The sequence below is a fragment of the Halichoerus grypus genome, chromosome 6 (genome assembly GCF_964656455.1).
Source record: "Halichoerus grypus chromosome 6, mHalGry1.hap1.1, whole genome shotgun sequence".
NCBI lineage: Eukaryota > Metazoa > Chordata > Mammalia > Carnivora > Phocidae > Halichoerus > Halichoerus grypus.
In genome coordinates, this window is record NC_135717.1 from 80,172,299 (window position 1) to 80,189,997 (window position 17,699).

Here is a 17,699-nt window from a genome sequence, read left to right on the forward strand (position 1 = left end):
TCTTCAGTAAACCCTCAGGTAAAAGCAGTCTTCACTTGTGTGCACCAAACTCTGCAGACTCCTGTGGTTCACACCCGCGCCAATCCTCCTGGGGGAAGGAGGAGGGTTGCCACAGTTCTGCCCTTTGCAGGTTCCCCTCAGGGACAGTGGCTGCCTGATCATGCCACGGTTCGGGGTTTATGGCAAACCAATTGAGAGCCCCCTCCTGGGCTCATTGACCATAGCTGGTTTCCCCGCTCCCAATCCTTGGGAACTCTGCTGGCTCAGGCACCCCCGTTCTTTCTGTGACCCCAGGGATCCTGAGACCATACTGTCCCACCTAGGATTCTGCCCCACGTCGCCACCTGAGCACCTTTCAGGCAGGGATGTCTTTCACTGGAGCAGATTTCTAAAGGTTCTGATTTCACGCTCCGGGGCTATATCACTTTCTGGTTGCTGGCTTACGGAGGCTTCCCCCACCCCCCTCCATTTATCTTCCGATATATCCCCTCAGATTCACTTCTCTGCACCTCCTACCTTGCAAAAAGTGGTCGCTTTTCTAGTTGTAGAATTCCAGCAGTTCTTTTTCTTACATCTCAGGTTGAATTCATAGGTGTTCAGAATGATTTGATAGATATCTAGCTAAAATTCAAGGGACCAGATGAAACGAGTCCCCTACTCTTCTGCCATCTTGTCTCCCTCCTCCACAGGTAAGCCTTGATCATTCTGTCTCTCATGTCTCTCACCTGTAAAATTAAGACATCTTCGGATAGCTCCCGTTTTTGGCATCAAAAGCTTAAAGATCAAATGAAATATCTAATTTGCTTCAAAAACTTACTGTGGACATCCTAGGAGTGGCTGGAGGCTGGATGAACTGCGGGAAGCATGCTCCTCAGGTGCATGTAGATACACCCCCAGAATTGCTCCTCTGAGCTGGGGGAGCACACTGAGAGTAAAGGACACTGTCTGTAGGCGCTTGGCCTTGAACTGTTTTGGAAGTTTCAATAGCAGAGTAAATGATTTTCCCATGGATCATTTGATTAGCTGTTGCTCACGATGACTTAAACCAAGAACAAGAGACTTCCCCCCATCTGTAAGTAGGTTATATAAGAGTTAGAGGCAACAGACTTCTTGAGGGCCCATTAAGTTTGAGCTGCAAATGCAGGCTTAAGTAATGCAAGGTGGAGATGAGACGCAGAAATCACAGAAACAAATATATGGCATACACAGACAACCAAGCCCTGCTACGGAAAGCTTTAATCACCACATGTAAAAACAATATAGTCACATATCAAAAATGGCTCCAAATGCTTTATCATCACCATAACAGTCTAGAAATGAAAGTTGCACTAATATAAAAACCTTCCTGTTCATAGCTGCAAGATTTATGAAACTGTTTCTTATAAACACATTTTTTTTTACCCTGAGGCTGACATCAAAGTGAAAAACAAAAGTCACTATCAGCTAGAATTTGTTCAATGTAGAATTTTAAAAATTATTTATTCCTTAATCTGGAATAGGTTCTCTTTACTCTCCCCACGCATACTATGTGAGGACAAGAGGAAAAGGGGACAGATGGTTGCGTCTAGTCTATTATATATTAATTAGGATTTCTCAACCCAATCTATTGACCAAAACGAACAGAATTTTAATATGAATTAATGCTACACTATCACATTGAAAAATTTATCAAAATTAGTTCTTCCTTATAAAAGGGGAATTGGCAGTACATTGTCAGACAAGAACAACAGAATTCTTTCTTACAATGTCTATTGCAATGCACTCTATTTACTACATCTGAGCCAACTAGTTAAGTTCAGAGTTCATACTGACTGCCTTGCAAACCTCAATTCTGGGCTCTTAGTCACACCTTGAGATAAGATCTGCACATCTACAAGAATAACTCCCAAATGCTACGACAGTTATTCCATTCCAGTGATGGGAAGGGCAATTGTGTTAAACTGAAAAAAAAGGACAGCCATGTTGAAGTGGGGATTACTGTAACATTTTTTTGGTGTGTAAATAACAAATAAATAGAATAAAAAGATTTTCAAAATCTGAATTCCTAAGGTCTCTAACATTGTTCTTTTGTGAATGAAACTAGAGCAATAGTTTGCTACCTCTCACAAGGTAGCCTGGTGACTTTTCTTCCAATTATTTCCATGATAATCTCTGCATGTTTCTAAAATGGGCTCTTCCTAAATATTCACAGCATTTCATGTAAACGGATGTTAGTGTGCACATCTGAGTCAGGAAATCTTTGTTGCTGCTTGGTTTCAAAGTATTGTACATAACAGTTTCCTGTGTACTACTTACTTTCAACTGTACAGTTACATGTATTTTGGGCTACAATAAAAATCTGGGGATATATGGCAGTTGAAGAATTACCATGCCTAATCTTGGTCCATACTCTTCATTTTTATGATTTCTAGATGCTTTCCCAGTGCAAATGATTGAAATGAACAACACAGGCATGGACATTTACTGGCTTTTCCCTGAAAAGTTCAATTACGTTCACAATTTCTCAGTCAAAACTGAATGAGGATAATGGAGAGAGAATTCAGTATTAGACTGAGTTAGGAAAGGTTTTCTGGCGAGGCTTGACACAGGTGTTCTTTTTTTTTTTTTTTTTTCCAGGTAGAATCATGGAAAATAAAGGTGGGGAAACACTCAACCATCATATGGCCAATTCCTCCATCTGACACCTGAACTCTTGTATGACATTTCTGCCAAGTTGTTGTCTAGCCTCTGCCAGAATACCTCTAGGGGCAGGAAGCTGTTCCAACATTACTTATTCTTCTTTAGAATAGAATAAAGCAAAAGAGATGGAATGGGTAAACAAACTTCCATTACACGATTATGAACTAGATCTAACTTTTCAAGTGTTAGCAGATTGTCGATTTACTACTCAAAAGACTAAACCAGATTTGTTCCAAGCACCCCATGCCTTCTGCAGTGATTCAAAATGGGGAGATCCAACTTAAAAATGTGAATATTATGAATCGCTGTTGAATAGCTGTGTGTGATAGGGAGCAGATAAGAAATCTTACAAGTAATTATTGTAGGGACCCCAAAGCAAAGGGAAAAATACATGTTTTGGAAAAGAAATAAATGTTTCACTCTGAAGAGGCAAGAAACAGTGTGTGCAGTGAGTCATAGTACGAGAATTCAAGAGCCCTGGTGGGTGAACTGCGGGCTAACTACAGTCTGCAGCACGTTGTCAATTCTGACGTAGGAGATAAGAGAATGACATGAGTGGTCTGAGACGGCAGCCTGCTCCCCTGGGCAATCAGAAACAGGACACTCTACCTTGACTCTCACCTTCGGCTGGTCTGGCAGCTCTGTAAATAACATTTTTATTTCTAATTTCTCCCACGGTACTCAGCCTGCTTCGAGGTTTTAAATCCCCACTTTGGAAGACCAACAAGGCAACGTATTGATTGGTGGATAATAATGTCAGGATTCAATTTACAAAGGATCAATTCCTCTGAAGGGACACAGTTATGTCTGGTTTTTTATTTTTTGGACATATATATGAATAAATATAACACACACGTAAACTTTACAGACTCTGAATGATCATGTTAATTGAGACTCAGCTGATTCAGTTTTGAGTGCTACCTTTCGCCTCTGTGTTAAAATGGCAATGGTATCGTATCAATCTTTAACAAACAAGACTACGAGCAACGGACAAAAACAAAACAACAAAAAACCAACCTTAAAGTCAGTATGTCTTTTTATATGGAGGCCACTTTTTTTTCATATCTGTTTCAAAAGTATCAGATAGTGAACATTTAGTGGCTAGATGACAAGAGAGCAAATCTTCCTGCAAAAAAAGCACAGAACCTCCTTGACCACTGAGATTTGGAAGTGAAATCAATAAAAGTCTATTAAGTACTCAGGATAGATCTGGTTGGCATCAAACACCACAAAGATCTTTGGGTCCCAGGTATCATCCACACAGCTGTCATATAAATTCACATAGCTCCCATCTTTGGAAGGAGGTCGCATGTATTTGGAGTCTCCATTTATGTAATCTCCAATTAGCACTCGAGCGAGAAACATAGATTTATACGTTCTAAACAGATGCCGCTGTTGCAAGCTGACGCCATGAATTTGGAATGTGTTTCCATGTTTTATGTCATCTTTGCAGAAGCGACTGGAGTAAATAGCATCTCTAGCAAAATAGGTTCCTTAAACAAAAAGGACCAAAAAAAAAAAAAAGCCAGGATTACTCTGAAGAACATATGAAACACAAGCAAAACACTCTAATTGTTAGGGGAACGGGCACATGGAATCGTCTGAGGAAAACAGATGTGGTATTTCCTCGTCTGTAGATCTCTGAGAGAGAACAGAAAGCCATGGATAAATTGTTTATACAACCCATTCCCCACCACCAACACCCTTCCCTATTCCCGCCAAAATGAAGTGACCAGACTTCGTTTCCGAAAGGAAGCTTACAAAGAAATCCAGTATGTATGACATAGACAAACTGTTTCTGTGACCAAACGTGTGGTGAGAGCTGAGTTCTAGCTGCATGGGCCTCCCTCTCATTTCTATTTGCCTCCACTGCCTTCCCCAGCCCGCAGCCCTTGTCCAGCACTGACCGGCCCTCTGCTGAGCTCAGTGAGAATGACTGGTCTGCAGAGATTACTTCAAAACCCAAGAAACCACATTTCTCTGCTACAGGGTAACAAGTCAAGAATATTTCTGGAGATAATAGAACCCCATAACCACGAAAAGACTTCCGAAGAGTGCATGCTGTTCATATCTGAGCACTCCGGAAGAACAACTTCACACCGGTTCATCACCAAAATCTGAAAACTCAATAAAGCATCAACTCTTCCAAAAGGGTAGGCCTAGGAGACTGACATCGTGAAGGCAATATTTACTCTGAAAAATTTGGGAAATGAATCGCAAAGTCTCAGATTACGCCATACTGACAGGATTTATGGCAACACTTTTCCCATCCCCGTGCAGTTAAATCAATGGGATGGCCTTTTCAGTAATTATCTTAAAAATTAATCTACTTTATGAAAATGTAGCATGTCTTGATCCTAAGTAGTAGCCAGCTCTCTTGCTGGAGATAAGGTACGAAATAAAGACCAGAAAAATAAACACCCATTCCTATCTTTTCTCCTCATCTCCCTTGAATAATGGGCATAAAATGGAGAGCTTGGACTTTCACAACATTAGAAAAAAGATGAGGAATTCCCCCATATTCCTTATTGCTCATTAATATTCTTACCTACCATTTTCTAAAAATCAAAACAAAAAATACTAGTACTTAGACCTGTCCACAATGAATCAATTCATTTTATAGTTCTCTGTATATTTGACATAAAACAGTTTATTATAGAGGCTTATCCATGGAAGGGATTTATACATGGAAATTAAATGTAATGTAAAAATCAGCTAATCTGGACATGATGTCCCATCTGAAAGACTGGGACTTGGGGAGCTATTTAATCTGGTAGAGCTGTCAAAGTCTTACTTCTACCCTGTACCTGCAGGAAGTGGCTTTTCTGTGGCTCAGAAATTCTGAGGGTGTGTGAGGAACCTAGTACAGTAACTTTTAACTTAATGACTATCATACTCCTGAATTATAAAACAATTATCTCTAGAGAGGAGATTCTCTCCTAGGACTCAAACGAGACCTGGAATGCTGATAATTACCTTTCCCAAAGAGAGCACCATGTATACCATTTATTCTCCAGTCAAAGTTATGAATGCAAATTGCTTCCACAAATTCACTGCTGGTACCATGAAAGAGCATTTGTTCATTAATCTGAGGCACGCCTCTTTTTTTCTTGAGCTGAGCCTTTTTCCTAAAAACACAATATACATAGGCACAAAACACACAGAGAAACAGACCATAAGTGGCATTTATTAGTTTTCAGAAGAGCCAAGTTCAATAGAAAGGGTGAAACAGAAAATACTTCTTTAACTTAATCCACTTTAAGTGGACAAAGCAGTTCTGGAAAAGAAATAATCTTTTTTGTCCAAGGGCCTTGGACACATAATCATCTTACCAAAAATTATTAGTTATAACTGAGACTTAAGGCTGAAAATTATACCAAAAACTAGAGCTATCCCAGATGATGCCCCATCATAGTAAAGGTAACTGATTGCCTAAACCAGCCAAGCTTTACAGATGCCTAAAAATGACACTAAAAACAAATAATATAAAGTTCACAGAGTCTTTATTTTTTTCTTTCCTTTTTTTAAATTCAATTCAATTTAAATTCAATTTTAAATTCAATTCAACAAGGTATAGTACATCATTAGTTTTGATATAATGTTCAATGATTCATTAGTTGAGTATAGTACCCGGTGCTCATCATATCACGTGCCCTCTTCAATGCCCATCACCCCGTTACCCCATCTCCCCACCCACCTCCCTTTCGGCAACCCTCAGTTTGCTTCTCAGAGTCGAGAGTCTCATGGTTTGTCTCCCTCTCTGATTTCTTCCCATTCCATTTTAAATAGTGAACTCCTTCAGCAGGGACCATGCCCTAATCTTTTTATCTCCAGAGACCAGAAAATGTTAGTTGGATTGAACTGAATTTTGTATCTTAGAGCTGAGAGGAACATTAAGCCATCCACTTCAACCCACTTCCCAATGGACAAATCTCTTCTTACCCATAAAAAGATATTCAATGCAGGACTGATTGTACCCATAAAAAACAAACTGAAAACAGCTTCATAGAGCATAGATTCCCGGCCTTTTTCTTTCCTGGACAGCCTTTAGTTGCCAAGAATCTGCTGGGTATTTTCTAATTTATAAATGTCAGTAAGAAACAGAAGCAGGGTCCTGATATCATCAGCCAGCACTGGCTCTCCTGGTTCACCAGTGGCATCACTTCATAGTCACTCCAAACCCCCAAGACTTTCTCAAACCAGACCTCCTTTTGATTGATTTCAATTACACTTTATCTTGAAAAGCAATTTTTAAAAAAATGCATCATTTATAAACAACATGCAGCTTAGTGACTTTGCGGGGGAATGACAGCTGCATTTAAATGAGAGAAATGGAAATGGTCTTTCCCAAGAGTCATTTGGCAATATGTATCAAAACTTAAATGTGGGGCGCCTGGGTGGCTCAGTCATTAAGCGTCTGCCTTCAGCTCAGGTCGTGATCCCAAGGTCCTGGGATCGAGCCCCGCATCGGGCTCCCTGCTCGGCAGGAAGCCTGCTTCTCCCTCTCCCACTCCCCCTGCTTGTATTCTCTCTCTCTCGCTGTCTCTCTCTCTCTGTGTCAAATAAATAAATAAAATCTTAAAAAAAAAAAATCTTAAACGTATATGGTTTGGTCTACTGGTGACAGTCTTTTGGACCATTAAGCATGAGGTTAGAGGGGTATGCATTAAACAAATAAGTCCTTCAGAAAAATCCAACATGTTTTCACTGAGAACAAATTTGCTGACTATCTTTTTTAGACCTTTAGGTACAGTCTGATTATTTATTTATTTATTTATTTATTTACTTACTTACTTACAATGCACATATGTTGCTGTTCCAAGCAAGGGAAAAAAATCTTTAAAAAAAAAAAAGATAATCAAATTTGTTTTGACTGTTTCAATCTTCCAAGGTCTTTCTGACTTGTGAATAAGCTACCCCGTCTCATGTTAAATCTTTCACAAGTGTGATAAGCAAGCCCTCTACATTTTCATCCAAATTCCTGATAAAAATGTTGAAGGGCTCAAGAAGAAAGCAAGCATGCCACTCAAGTTACTCTCAGCCCAAGACTTTTAACTGGGTATTAATTTTTCTCTTTGAACTATCACCCGGCATACATTTCTCTATCTTGCCTCCAATACGGGAACGTCTTATTAACCACTTTGTAAAAACCAAGTTATATTATCCAGGGCCTTGGTCATCTACCACTATGGTAATCCTCTTATTTAGCTGGGCATTAGTGAATCCATACTGTTTTTTCCTAAGTCAATATTTTAGTATACACTTCCTAAGGTCAAGCTTCACTGTCTGTAATGACTAGAATCCACTCTAAAATCAGGATATTCACTCATTATACTTCTCAGGCACAGATTAGAATAATTCCTGGTTTGAAAATTCACCTGAGTCTCTCGTAGTGTGGGCACTGAAAATCTGCTCAGTCACTGGATTGGACATGCCATATATCCCAGTTGAAGGCAGAGTGGGATGGGGTAGGCAAAGCTTTGCATCCCCACAGCATAGTTTATTCTAGTGCCAACTACTAAGGCACCCATGAAATGTGGAGATTCGTGACATACTGTGACCTTGGGGTTCCGGAAAGGCTAACATTGAGCTCCAAGACCTCTTGGGCTGCAGCTAAACCTTTGGGGAACATCACAGGATTCAAACTACACTAAGTTCTTCATGACCCTGCCCACCTTGGTCCAACCCCACAGTCATTTCTGAACTTCTGGAAAATACTCCAGCACCCTCTTCTCAAAGATATCTTAAAATTACCCACACTCTCAGGGACTAGGGTGCCAAAAGGACTAAGTTGCCACTTGCGCTAAATTGCAACAGGAATAACTTTGTGCTCCAGATTGAAGTAAATTCGCCTAGGTTCAGACCAGTGGTTCTCCATCCTGGCTGAGCATCAGAATCACTGGCAGAACTTGTTAAAGGTATCAGAACACAGAAGTTCTGATTCAGTAGACCTGGGATGGGTGATAGACATCGCCATGAGTTAAAGAGCTCTGCAGGTGATTCTGATAGGTGGCTAGGGCTGAGAACCTCTCATCTAAATCCACATTCTTTATGAGATAGCAGCTTTCCCTGCTCTTAATTCCTGCTGCCACATCCTTCCCAACCCTGGGTCAATCCAACCTCCTCCACTCTCTGCCAGTAAATATGGACTGCTGAAATAAATCACACAACATCCCCAGGTTTCCATTCCAAATTCACATATTCTGACATCAGCTAAGCCCTCAACACTGATGGAAATCCTGTGGTTCCCAAGTTAGTTCTTTCTCTCCCATTTTCCACATTGGCCATTCCAAATCTCCTCTTCCTCCCTCTCTCCCTCTTATCTACACCTCCCTAACCCTTCATTCTCTGTAGGCTGCTTCACTTCTTATTTCACCAAAGACACGTGAAGTTTCAGGAAGGAACTCCATAACATAACCCCTCTCTCCATCCCCTACCTCTACTTATCTATAAACATGACTGGACCACCCTCGTCTAGCTCCTTCTGTATATTGTAATATAGTCTCTGAATTCCACCCTATCACACCTCTTTACAAGTCTTAATGCATCAATTACCCTTTCCCTTTCTCTTATACTTTAAACTCTCCTTCCCTGGGTTCTTCCCTACTGCAATTTACACATGCTCAGGTCCCTCCCATCTTCAAATTCAAAAATCGTAACAAAACAAAACAAAGACACCCTTCCCAACTCCACAGTACCCATCTTCTCATATTCCCTCTTCCTCTTTACTGCCAAGCTTCTCAGAAGAGCTGCCAACATTTGCTGTATATACAATATAGCATCCACCAACATGGCTCTCATCAAGGGTACCAATGACCTTCTTGTCACAAAATCCGAAGGACATATTCAATATCATCTTACTTGGCATCATCCTCAGGGTCACATACAACACCTACATGCTTAAACCACTTTCTTCCTTTGGTTTCTGTGACTCTATCTTCTTTTGGTTTTCTCCCACTTTCTGTGGTTGTTACTTCTCAGTTTCTGCCTCGAGTTTTCCTCTATCCGTCCCTTGCAGAGTTCAGTCCTTCGTCCTCTTCTTAATCTACCTACACTCCCTGGTCATCTTATCAATTCTATGGCTTCTACTACCTCACATTTTCTGATAATTCCAAAACCTTTATTTCTAATCTACACCACTCTCCTGAGTTATGACACATGTATCAACTACTACTTCCTCCCCATCCTCCCTAAGGACAAAGACCAAAATCTGTTCCTGCCCATATTCCCTTAGTCAACCGAAATGAGTCAGAAACTCTGGAGGTACCTTTCCCATCTCCTTACTCACACCACTGAACACATTAAATCATCATTCTACATCCTTAATATCTCAAACCCATCCTCTTCATTCTGACACAGCAGATGCCACTTTGGTTCAGGTCACCCAATATATCTCAGTTTAATTACTGAAACAATCTCCTAAATTGGTCTCCCTGCTTCTAACTGTGACTCCTTTAAACCAATGTTTCTCAACCTTCACACTACTGCCATTTTGGGCTAACTAACTGTTGTGAGAGGTTGTCTTATACACTGTAGGATGTTTTGCACCCCTGACTTCTACCCAGTTGATACCAGTCTTAATTCCCCATCCAACCACATGACAATTAAAAATCATCTCCAGTCATTGCCAAAATCCCCTGGTGGGCAAAATCACTCCTAATCAAGAACCACTGCTTTAAACACTTTCTCCACAGTATAGCCTGATAGCATTATTTTTCTAAAATGCAAATTGGATTGATCATTCTCTTGCTTCAAGTTCTATAACGGATTGCCACTGTTGCCATTGCATTTTCCAGGAAAAAAATCCAAACCCCTCAGTTTGATTTATAAGGCCCTGCGTGGCCTGCTCCTGCTAACTCTCTGACCTCAACTCCAAATCAATCCAACTCCAGTAAGGCTACGGAAGAAAATCACACAACCATTCCACAGTGGCTCTACTACAAACTCCTGCATGCTCAACCTCTTGACTACCTTTCTACCTTCTTCTCTAATCATTCATCTTAATTTTTATTTTCATTCTGTGGTGCAACTGCCTGGCTCCTTGCTCAAGTTATGGTCCTGTACACTGTTACGTCCCAAGTGTGCCTAGAATAGTGCCTGTCACAAAGTAGGTGCTACAACATATTTCTTGGAAGAAGGGAGAGAAGTAAAAAAGGCCTGGGCAAAATGGAAACAGATGCCTGAGGGACTCCTGTGGGCCTCACCACCTGTACAGTGAGTCAGAGGTTACATGATGATAAGAATGACTAGGATTGTAGTTCTTCGTGGAGATGTCAAAATAACAGGCTGTCCTTACAATGAGACCCCGTATTTTCTACTGTCAGAGCAGGTGACAGGTTCATTTGCCATCACAGATTTCTATAGGCCAACAGTACATAAAATAATGAAGGGCATCGACAGAGTGAAACCGTTTCCAGTAAAATCCTTTGTATACAATGTTTAAACATGGGGATTCACTGGTACATTTTACCACTAGAATTGAACAGAGACAACTCAAATTATGAGTTCAAATATAATTGAACTCCACTTCAGAGGCCTGATTAAGAATAATGAATTAAGTTTTCATCAGACCATTTTAGAAAATCTCACTTTATTCACTGAGAGAATAAAGTTAAAGGGGAGAGAAGCCTCAATCCTCCTCAACAAAAGAATCATCTAACAAGAACCCAATAAAACCTAAATTCAGTTAAACTCATTATTGTCAGAAATAAAAGTTGGCTTGGTTCAAAGGCTCAAGACTGAAAAGAATACACGCTGAAAACCCCTTATCTTACCATAAACTATTATGGCAATAAAACCAGGAATATACTCAGTCCATATTACTACTTATCAGAAGCATGAAAGAATTCCACGTATCATTACCAAACAAAAGTCGGCCCAATTTTCAAGTATATGGGAATGAAATGAGTTACGGCTTTGAAATACTTCAGCAACAACAATAATAGAAATAAAGGAGATAGATTATGTGAGGTAAATCCTAACATGTTAAGTCAGGATGATGGATACATTATATTCTGCATTATATTCATTATATTAGACTCTGTTATTTGAAAATTTCCTGAGTAAATATTAAAAGTCTGCTCATATTTAGGGGCGCCTGGGTAGCTCAGACAGGTAAGCAACCTACTGGTGATTTAGGCTCAGGTCATGATCTCATGGGTCCTGAGATAGAGCCCCACATGGGGCTCCGTGTTCAGCCAGGAATCTGCTTGAAGATTCCCTCCCTCTGCCTCTCCCCCCGCACTTGTGGGTACATGTGGGCATGTGCTCTCTCTGTCTCTAAGATAAATACATTTTTTAAAAAGGTCTGCTATATTTTAAAAAATTAGAAATTACATATCATCATAAATTTAATAAAAATGCTTCAGGAAGGGGCGCCTGGGTGGCTCAGTCGTTAAGCGTCTGCCTTTGGCTCAGGTCATGATCCCAGGGTCCTGGGATTGAGTCCCACATCGGGCTCCCTGCTCGGCAGGAAGCCTGCTTCTCCCTCTCCCACTCCCCCTGCTTGTGTTCCTGCTCTCGCTATCTCTCTCTCTGTCAAATTAAAAAAAAAAAAATGCTTCAGGAAGCCATTATTTTAAGTAATATTTGTTATTAAAAAATACAGCACAACAGGTTAATTTGGACAATACCTTTATGTTTTCTATAACGAGCTTTATTTTTAGGGTAAATGCATACTGAGCAATCCAACAGGTGGTTTCCAACCTAAATTAAGTAGTCAACTGAGATTTTAAATCTACTACATACACTGGGCCTAGCAGGACATTTGAAGGTGTGTTTCACAATGCCCTCCAAAACAAAACAAGCAAATGACTATAGGCAAGAGGGTGGAATCGCTTTTTCAGAAAATTCAACAATTGTTTCCAGAGACTTCTAATTCCACATACAGGGCTGTGCCACCAAAGCCATGCCAACAAAACTAAACAGTTTCCTCGCCTCCCTCCTATTGCTGACTGCAGCCACGACGCATAGCTCTGCATCTCAAAAGCCACAGTGCTGTAAGCCAGGCTGGCCTTGGCCTCCAGGGTGGCTGTCACCAGCCCTCACCCCGGCCCCCGGAGAGCGCACTGAGGTGGAGCGCTGGGACACACAATTGGCATGACAAAGCCAAAAGACAACACGGGCCAACATCCGCGCCTCGCCTTCTCCAAGACTCCAGAAGCCTTAGGGGCTACAGAGAGGGCTCGGGTCAGACGCCGCCTCACCTGCAGAAGAACTCCCACAAGTCCAGGTTTTGAATTCTCTGAATTCTTTTAATTCTGCCACGGTCCATTGTTTTCCCAAAGAGACTGGCAACTTCGTTATACTCGTGTGTTTGACTGTGCAAAGGAACCAGCTGGAAAAAGAAGTTTGCATAGTTTTACTGGGGCCCCTTCCGGTCCTGCACAGGGCGGCTGGCCAGCCCCGCTCTTACCTGATAGGGCACGTCGGTGTTCACATTCTCCCAGTGTGGGGGCATAGGGATGGCCTCATTTTCACAGATGTAACTTTAAATGGCAAAAGACACAACACAGTATTAGAAACTGGTGATAATTATGGTCGATGATTTAATTTCGCCTTTTCTCCAAAGCTGAATTTTCATGTTTGGGATATTGTGACAAACGCAATTAATTGAAGCCCTCGGTTCTTTATTTTCAAATATTTACTCAGTGTCTCCTGTGTGCTGCTTTTTGGGTGCTGAACTGACAACTTTGATGGAAAACAGCCAATCTCGAATAACATCAACATTTAAAAAACGGTTGTTTAATTCCATCATGTCTTTCTTAAAATTGCCAGAAATTTCCAACTTGTCTTTAGCTTCCTTCTTAAAGCTCATTCTAATTTTTGACAAGATCCTACAATCATATGTTTTAAAAATGGATACGTATAAAGAAGCAGACGGTGAACAGTTTCCTTCCCTCTCCAATTGTCACCTCTTGCCCCAACTCCAAGTAATCAGGTTTTTTTAGACTTTGGGGTAGTTTTCCAGACATTTTTAGGTTAACACAAACCAAATTTTTACAAAAATGGTAGTAAAAATATGTTTTTTGCAGCCATTTTTTCCCACTTATTATGTTCTTAGAGATCTACCAGAATCTCTACCTACCAGAATCTCGCCCATGGTAAACACTCCATACATAGTGGTTAAATGAATGAGTGCAATCTATTTTGCAGGTGCATAGAATTCTATGGTGCAGATATACCATCATTTATGTAACAGGTCCCTTGTTGATGATATTTAGCTTGTTTTTGACTTCTTGCTACTGTTAAGAATGCTGCAAAACAACAAGGTTATCCTTTTGCCATTTTACACACCCACTAGTGTATCTGTAGGATAACATCCTTGAAATGGGATTCCTGGGTCAAAGAACATATTTATTTCAGATTCTGACAGATACTGGCCAAATGCCCTCCTTGAAGGTTGTACTCATTAATATTACCACCAGAAATGGAGAGAATTCCTATTTCCCAACAATCTCTCCAAAATGGCATGTTATCAAACTTTTGAATTTCTGACAGTTTGATAGTAAAAAATAGTCTGGTATAATTTGTAGTTCTCTTATTATGAGTGAGGTCATATGTTTCTAATGGGTTGTGGGTCTTCTACTTAAGAGATTCAGATATTACAGAGATGAGCCCTTGATGATAAGAACTCCAGTACTTTTCCCAGTGTTTGTTTTTGTTTTTGTTTTGTTCTTCTTATTGTTTTTCTTGTTTGTTTTGGGGGGGGTTGTTTTGTTTTGTTTTGTTAAAACAAAAGATACTTCAGGCAAATTTTTACTTTTACCCTCAGAAAACTTTTTTTTTTCCTTCTAATTTTTAAGGAGCCCGTAGCCTTAATTAATTGTAATTTCCTTGCCGGTAGGAAAATGTTAACCATTCACCTTGGATTTAATACATGCTCGATATATCCCTGCCATAAATAAATATATCCCTGTCAGTGCTCACTTACTGGCCTCACTCTACTGTAGCCTACCTAACTGTTCCTCCTCTGTCATTATCTTGCTTCTTGTCTTCCATTCTGATTATTCTCTCCCTGTCCCGTCTTTGTTCTATGGTCTCTATATTCTGTGACAGAACAAAGTGCTCGACCCCACAGTGTGCTGCTTCTCCCCACCAAAGTACACCAGCAATAATAACATACAATTACATTCACATTTTCCATGATTATATCTCATTTTTCTCCCAGACTGCACACTCTTGCAAGCTAAGTAATTTCTTTATTATATTCCTTGTACTCAAGAATAAAGATATGACAATGAATCATGGAACACTACATCTAAAACTAATGATGTAATGTATGGTGATTAACATAACAATACAAATTAAAAAAAAAAGAATAAAGATATGATGTGGCTGGTAAGAAAATAATATATTCTCCATATTCCATAGAAGTACTAGGGCATTCATTATATAAGGACTTGAATAACTTTTAAATCATGATGCTAAAATACAAGCCAAAGGTCTTAAGAAACAAACTGACAGAATCTTAAAGCATAAAAAAAAAAATACCTAATAACAAAGGTGACATTAGGTCAATAAAGATCAATAAAGAAAAAAAAAAAAACTTAAAGCATTTCTTTCCTTACTCTAATTCTTTCAAAGTATCTCTTTGGGAAGAGCAAAGATACTAATTCACATGCTGGCATTTTTTTTTTTTTCCTGATTAATTCTACATTCTTTCAACAGCAGGAATTTCAATATTCACTTGGACAGAAAGTGGGAGGTATGCTCTAAGATTTTCCCCTTCACTTTCATTCACATGAATAACAAATACGTATTTTCTTTTGGCATCTATGTCTCTCTTTTCAGACTGTGTATAGCCAGAGAGAGCAAAAAGGAAAATGTGCAACCAGCCTCAGGAGCAGAGAGCCATGCTGCTGGCCCGCCGCTCTCCCAGCTCCTGTAGGCCTCCTTTGGTCATGACAGATTTGAAATCACTCCCAGGAGTCACCCAATGGGGATAAGTGGAGGCAGAGACAAAGTGGGCAACTGCCTAGGATTTATGGCTCACATAACTGGATGGTTCTGTCAGAGTATTTGCAAGTTAATTCAAACCTACTTCAGTAAGCTATTTCAAGGACTTATAGCAGAGACCATGTGGCATTCTGTAACTGTCCTAAAGAAACAAAAACATGTAAACATATAAGGGGAAATGAAGAGGACAATAGGAAAGGAAACAAGGGCAGAAAATAATCATATTGTTAGTTCATCAACTATTGTGAAATTCAGTAACAAAAAGAGCAATATCAAGATCATGAAATAACCTACCCAAACATTTTCAGTCTACTTGTTCCTCTGTCAAATACTAAGAGGAGAAAAGCCCACTCTTTCTACCCCTAGTCTCTTTACAATACCTGAAAGCACTGATAGAAAAGGGGGCTCTTTTTATTAAGCGCTGTTTTCCAGTGATGAGATTCATTTGCTTCATTTCTGTATACAAAGACAAAGATATTAGGTAAGTGGTAGGAACATACTGTGCTGTAAATAGTCACGGAGATGCGTAGCCACAGCACCTGCTGATGGGGAACCTTGGGGTTTAGGGAAGAGCTGATAAGCACAGTCTATCAAGGACACCCCACCATACATCTACTTATCACAACATAAAAGTGCTATTCAGGAGGCGCCTGGGGGGCTCAGTCGGTTAAGCGTCTGCCTTCGGCTCAGGTCATGATCCCAGGCTCCCGGGATGAAGCCCCACATTGGGCTCCCTGCTCAGCAGGGAGCCTGCTTCTCCCTCTCCCTCTGCCCCTCGCCCCTGCTTGTGCTCTCTCTCTCTGTCAAATGAATAAAATCTTTAAAAAAAAAAAAAGTGCTATTCAGGGAGCCGGGCTTCATCGTGTGACCTACGCTCATGCACAGGATGCTCAGCTCATGCGGCTCAGTAGGCAGGGCCCGCTCCTTTCTGTATCCCACTGACAGTAAATGGATGCTACAGTGCAAGAGTTCCAAACTTAGGAAAATGAAGAGTACTCGGAAGAGAATGAAATTATAGAACCAAAGCTTCCGGTTGGTTTATTAAGTGGAAAGTGTACTTACTTTGATTTCTCCAAAAATGTTGTGAATGGTAAAAAGATATGTTACTGCTATAAAACTTAACACAATTCACAGAATATCAAAAATTGGTACATTTCTCACCTTCTCTCTAAATTGTATTCCCAAGCCAAAAAAGAGAAAACCCACTAGACGCAATACATCCTTTTTAAAGAGATTCTAGTGATAAAAGACCAGTTAACTCTCTCTTTTGTGCCTTAACTGTGGCAATATCACCAGGTCCATTTCTTCGTGCCCACAAAGCTAAGTACTGAGGCTTAATGTGAGATGCTAGTCCCTCTATCTTATCTAACTGGCATCATCCCATTCCAAAATAAAGAGGTCCGCCCATCCAGGCAAATGCTATAAGGTATAAAGTATGTTCTGCCCTTTCTGGATTCTCTTAGGTTCTGCCCACAATGGCATCACCGCTGTGCAGGAAAAAGCAAGATCATCTCAGCAAAGGGAACAAAGCCTGTGCTGTCTTCTTATAGCAGTTCATTCTGAGTTTCTGTTTCACCATTTTTATCAAGAGCACCTAAGTTGGCTTGTGGCCGAATAGTTGGGGCTAATGTTGCAAATAGTACATGCAAAATGCTGATATCATTATATAGAGGGCTGGTGAAATGGAATCATTATATGTGACTCTTATTCTTTGATAAAGACATTTTGTAAATAAACTGCATTGTTTGAAAGTTCTCCCCAAAATACAGTTTAAAATATTCTTTCAGAAACATGTGGCTTGCTGAATTATCGACCAAATGCTTTGATAAACTTCATCCTTGTCATGAAGCCTGGTGTGTGCGCATATCATGATGTCTCAGTATTACTTCAAATAGGCCCTTGTACACAAGATGTCTAAAAGGTCTAGTGGACGCCTTCTGTCTAAACTGAGGCCAAAAGACAAATAATCGGGGTCCCTTAAAGGCAGTCTATTTGCCTAATGTCATTAAAAAAGTGATGGCTAGTCAGGAGTAATAAGAATATATTATAATATAATATAACTC

The 17,699-nt window shown here is 40.2% G+C and overlaps 1 protein-coding gene and 1 long non-coding RNA gene across 5 annotated transcripts in view; both read right to left on the minus strand.

The window, feature by feature from the left end:
* The window catches only part of LOC144382337 (uncharacterized), a 1,106,857-nt gene that overhangs the window by 616,964 nt on the left and 472,194 nt on the right, over positions 1-17,699 (minus strand). The gene's annotated exons all lie outside the window — the stretch shown is intronic.
* Positions 1,219-17,699, minus strand: part of PARP11 (poly(ADP-ribose) polymerase family member 11) — a 41,347-nt gene continuing 24,866 nt past the window's right edge. For all 4 annotated transcript variants that reach the window (XM_036082100.2, XM_078075489.1, XM_036082101.2 and 1 more), the window contains 5 exons: positions 16,017-16,092; positions 13,094-13,166; positions 12,885-13,015; positions 5,656-5,807; positions 1,219-4,172 (listed from right to left, as the gene is read on the minus strand). In XM_036082100.2, the coding sequence (XP_035937993.1) occupies positions 3,856-4,172; positions 5,656-5,807; positions 12,885-13,015; positions 13,094-13,166; positions 16,017-16,092 (749 nt within the window). In that variant the 3' untranslated portion in view covers positions 1,219-3,855. The remainder of the gene's footprint in view (positions 4,173-5,655; positions 5,808-12,884; positions 13,016-13,093; positions 13,167-16,016; positions 16,093-17,699) is intronic.